Genomic DNA, 5,301 nt, shown 5'->3' with positions numbered 1-5,301 from the left:
AAAACCTAATTAAACAAGAATTTTAATTGCTGGAAATCTGCCAAAACGCGGCTGGGTCGACGGACCGTCGTGGACTCCGTCGTCCCATACTTGTGCAATTTCATCTTCTGCTCTCTTCATTCCCCTCGACGGCAAGTATGACGGACCGTCATAGGCACAACGGTCCGTCGAGGGTCTTCGTTCCAAAATACTTCAACTCTCGGAATCTGGGTACTGGGATCACTTCTCTGAACTTCACGACGAACCTGCAGGACGGACCGTCATAGCCATGACGGACCGTCACAAGCTTCGTAATCCCACACTTGGTCAGACTTCCCCATCTTCCTTCAGCAGCTGCACTACGCTGCCACCTACGGACCGTCACAAGCACGACGGACCGTCATAAGCTCCGTAGGTGGTCTCTTCTGCATTTTTCGCTCAAAATCTCCGCATTCCTCTTTGGACAGATTTCCTGCAAAACAAAGAGAAACTTATATAAAAATTAGCACAAAAAGGCTTTCCGGACACACTAAACTTAAGGAAAAAGTATTAATTATACCGTGAAACCACGGTATATCAGTTATGAATTTAATCAAGTTCTAGGTTGGTTCAACCTTTTCATTAAAATATTGAAATACGGTAAATATGTGTATATTGTTAAATTTAGAACAAATTATGTATAGTATCGTATTTTAATCTTTATGTCTAGTATCTGGTGAAATAGTTCTTGCTCCTATTTAATCATAGTAATTAACATTTATTTTTTAAAAAAAAACTTATTTTTATATATTTGTTAAATTGAAGCATGAGAAAAATTATTTAAATGATTGCATGTTGCATATAATCTGTAAAGTTAATTCCGACAGTACGCCTCATATTTATTTATTTGTTTATTTATTTCCCCTTATAATTTTTAGTATGCATACTTTATTGTGAATATAAATTTAATTGTTTAAAACATAATCTCTTTGTTTGTGCCTAAATATACTAGATTAGTAAAATAGTTTATGATAATATCGAATGAGAAAATTTGTGAGATAGAGTTGATTTGACATTTATTTAATGCTAATGTTAATAATCATCTAGAGAAGACTATTGAATATTATATTGAAAAAATAATTATTGAATTGTTATAATATGCTTACTATTTTTTTTTCTTTCAAATAATAAGAAATGAAAAATAAAACAAAAACAATGTAAACATTACCTACCTACATATATATATTGATGACCAAAAAAGAGAAAGATGGGAGAAAAAATAAGAAAAGAAAAGAAAAGAAGTGAAGAAGGAACGTTCGAATTAGAAAAAGAATAATAAAATAAAAAATATATATATATAATAAAAAGAATGTAAAAAATGTAAAAAATGTACACGAAAAAGTAAAAAAAATAAATACTTTAAAATGAAAAGATACAAAAAGTTGAGTGTTAAAAATATATAAAATATTTTATTATTATCATTAAAAAAACAAAACTATTAAAAAGGGTAAGAAAAGAAAAAGAAGAAAAATCAATGTAAAAAATAAAAAAACATAAGGAAAGTTAAACAAGAAAAAAAAACGTGAAAAATTAGTATAAAAAGAAATAAGAAGAGAGAAACAAAATACAATAAAAAAACAAATAAAAAAAATAAAAGAGAGAAATTAAGAAGCAGGCAAATGTTGAAAGCATGAAAAATAAATAAATAATTAATAAAAATGTGTAAAAACTTCACATGTTTATAAAATAGTGCAGTTTTAAATGTGTTAATATAAATCAAAGAATGAGGGTAAATACAGTTGTCTTAATAATATAATATTCAAAAATTAGTTTAAGTCATAAAAGTCCATAAAGTGACCACGCTAGAACCGCGGGACTCGAGGTTGCCTAATACCTTCCCCTCGGTCAATAGAATTCCTTACCCGAACTGGTCCGCAGACCAAACAAAGAGTCATTTCCTTTTGATTAGGGAGTAAATAAAAGGTGACTTGGAACACCGTAACTCAATTCCAAGTGGCGACTCTGAAAAAACTAAAATAATCCCCTAATTAATTACGTCACTTAAATTGGAAAAACCCTTACGCCGCCGCGTGAAAAAGGGGTGTGACACAGGTAAAGCTAATGTAGTTGTTGATGCCTTAAGTCGAAAATCCTTTGCAAGCATTTCTTTGAGTCCTTTGACCTTGTTCCATCAGTTAAGAGCCATGAATGTTTGTTTTACACCTGATTCAAATGGTTCAATTATTGCTAATTTGCAAGTAAAGCCAGTATTACTTGAACAGGTGAAGGAAACACAAAAGTTAGATGAGAAACTTTTAAAATTGACTTGAGAAGTCCAAAATGGGGAAAAGTTTGATTTTACATTAACAAAGGATGGTGTCTTACTTTATCAGAACATGTTATGCGTCTCTAATGATGACAAATTGAGGAGAGAAATATTGAATGAAGCACATACTTCACCATATGCAATGCATCCTGGAGGTAGAAAGATGTACCAGACCATCAAAGAAAATTATTGGTGGAATCGTATGAAGAGAGACATTGCAGAGTTCATTTCAAAATGTTGGTTTGTCAGCAAGTAAAGGCAGAACATCAAGTCCCAGTTGGTTTACTACAGCCCTTGTCGATGCCGTAATGGAAATGGGAGATAATAACTATGGACTTTGTTTCTGGACTTCCTTGCACTCAGAGAAATCATGACGCAATGAGCAATATGGGTAATTGTGGACAGGCTAATGAGAGTGCCCACTTCATAGCAATCAGGATGGATTACGCACTTGAGCGTTTCGCTAAGTTGTACATTAATGAGATTGTAAGACTACATGGGATTCCTCTGACTATTATATCTGACTGAGACGCAAGGACTACATCTAGATTTTGGGCCAACTTGAAGGAAGCTTTGGGTACTAAGTTGAAATTTAATACTTTGTTTCATCCTCAAACAAACGACCAGTCAAAAAGAGTGATACAAATTTTGGAGGATGTTCTTCGAGCTTGCATTATGGAGTTTAAGGGTAGTTGGGACAAATACTTGGCTTTGATAGAATTTGCTTACAATAACAGTTACCAATCGAGTATTGGAATGACTCCCTATGAAGCCTTACACGGAAGGAAATGTCGGACCTCTCTTTGTTGGATTGAAGTTGGTGAAATAAAACTTATTAGTCCTGGAATTGTGCAACAAACAGAAGACAAGGTGAAAATTATCAAGGATCGTCTAAAGATTTCTTTGGATAGACAAAAGCCGTATGTTGATCTTAAAAAACGTGAAATTGAATATCAAGTTGGAGATAAAAAGTATTCTTAAAGGTGTCTCTGTGGAAACAGATTATGAGAGTTGGACAAAAAGGAAAACTTAGTCCCGGATATATTGGACCTTATGACATACTCGAAAGAGTTAGCCCAGTTGCATATAAATTGGCTTTGCCACCTGATTTAGACAAGATCCACAGTGTCTTCCATGTTTCTATGCTCAAAAGGTATCGTTCTGATCTATCTCATGTTCTTCTAGTTGAGCCTATTGAGGTTAATCTTGACTTAACATATAATGAAGAACCTATGATAATTCAAGCCCAAGAAGTAAAACAACTTATAAACAAGAGAATTCACTAAGTAAAGGTACTTTGGAGGAATCATTCTATAAAAGAATCTACCTAGGAAATAGAAGAAGACATGAGGACCCAATATTCGCACTTGTCCCGGGACTAGTGTAAGGTAAAATTTAAGATGAAATTTCTTTAAGGGTCACATGTCGATACAACATTGCTTAATGATTACAATATGTTTTATTCACATATGGGGAACTTAAAATTTTGTTATATTTTCAAACATGCTTAACATAATTGTGATCATAATTTAAGGAGTTGTACTAGGTTATTTACGTAATATTGTAATTGGAATTACTTATTGTAATTGGAATTATTTACAACTTGAAAGGGAGGTGAAGTATATACATATTCGTATATATGTATAATTTTGTGCAACAACCCTTTTACTTTTGGGCAGCCACTTTGACTTTTGGCTATATCTAGTAGGTAAGTGATAAACATCAGTTTTATAATATATAATTCCACACCTCCTCTATAAGATCATTAGTGTCCTTTCACTCTAAGAAAACCTTTAGAACCTTCTCTTTACAATATTAGTCACAAATTTTGAAGAAAATCTTGGTCGTTTTGGCTGGAATTCAAGATACACTTCTCTTTGGTTGTATATACTTATGAACAAGTTGAGGACCTTGATACGTTGGTTGGCCTATGGTTTGAACTCACAAAGTTGTGTTGGACTGTTTCTATAAAACACTGAGATTTGTGTATATATTTGTATTTGTACTCTTTTTACTTGCTGATATATCTGAAAATTTATCTTGGTACCTTGGTTACCTCTTGTCACTTTGCATTGTTGTGTTGGTATCCTTTATATTGTTAAAGACATTTGTGTTACTCGCCCACTTGTAAGGATTGTTTGATCACTTGCCACTCTTATTGGGACCTTGTCCTTCTTGTGGCTGTGACTTTGTCACTATTGACATGCCTCTTGATTCATTTTTCATCTTGACTCTAGATTTTTAGTTCGCCTTAAGAATAGGAGTTGTCCATTTTAAGTAAAAACTAGAAAGTCATTTTTAATATGGTTTTTGGTTCTCTTGATTATTGGGATTTGACCCTTCTTGATACAAGGCGTCAGACCTTCTTTATACCTTCTTGTGCTTGATATGACGACATGATGTATATATTGGGCGAGGCTTGTTATTAAACCTCTTGGGAAATGGTGCTATGAGCGTTATTGGCATTTGGATCTTTAAATATCGAACTTGATACTCTTTGTATATTCTTTACTTGATTTACTAATTTTGCTTCAGTTGTGCTGCTCATGACTTGAGAATGATAACTTGGTAAATCTGAGAGCTCTGGACCTATATGTGTTTCACCACTTATGCTTAGTGATAGTTGTTTCTATCGTAGGGAATGTCCGAGGATACATGAAGATGGCCATTGGAGATGGAGATTGTGAGAGCCTTAAGGAAGATAACATTTGCATATAGGCATCTATATTTTGTATAAACCTTGGGACTTGTACATGATCTATGTGTTGTATATGTACATGAAATTTTGAGGGCTGATTTGGTCATGTTACCATGGGTTGTAATACAAGTATGTCTTTGTTCATTTTGGGGTGTGTAAACCCAAGTATTGTAATATACTAAATTTACTATTTGTTTTGAACGTTTTTGTGAAGCATGAAGCAATTGATTTGGGTACTCAAAAGTTGGTAATTTTCTTGTTATAATCATCCTTAAGTGTGAGGATAGTATATGCATGAAAAGTTCATTGATTATTTGCC

The 5,301-nt window shown here is 33.3% G+C and overlaps 1 protein-coding gene across 1 annotated transcript in view; it reads left to right on the top strand.

Moving 5' to 3' along the window:
- LOC107023421 overlaps nucleotides 1-3,570 on the top strand; it is a 19,928-nt gene extending 16,358 nt beyond the window's left edge. The window contains exons 2-6 of the mRNA XM_015224116.1: nucleotides 2,154-2,240; nucleotides 2,352-2,439; nucleotides 2,534-2,589; nucleotides 2,648-2,770; nucleotides 3,286-3,570. Coding sequence (XP_015079602.1) covers nucleotides 2,154-2,240; nucleotides 2,352-2,439; nucleotides 2,534-2,589; nucleotides 2,648-2,770; nucleotides 3,286-3,570 — 639 coding nt within the window. The remainder of the gene's footprint in view (nucleotides 1-2,153; nucleotides 2,241-2,351; nucleotides 2,440-2,533; nucleotides 2,590-2,647; nucleotides 2,771-3,285) is intronic.
- Nucleotides 3,571-5,301: the final 1,731 nt, after the last annotated feature.

The sequence above is a fragment of the Solanum pennellii genome, chromosome 1, assembly GCF_001406875.1.
Source record: "Solanum pennellii chromosome 1, SPENNV200".
NCBI classification, from domain to species: Eukaryota; Viridiplantae; Streptophyta; class Magnoliopsida; order Solanales; family Solanaceae; genus Solanum; species Solanum pennellii.
Note: the sequence above shows the minus strand (reverse complement) of the source record. Positions and strands in the feature narration are given on the sequence as shown.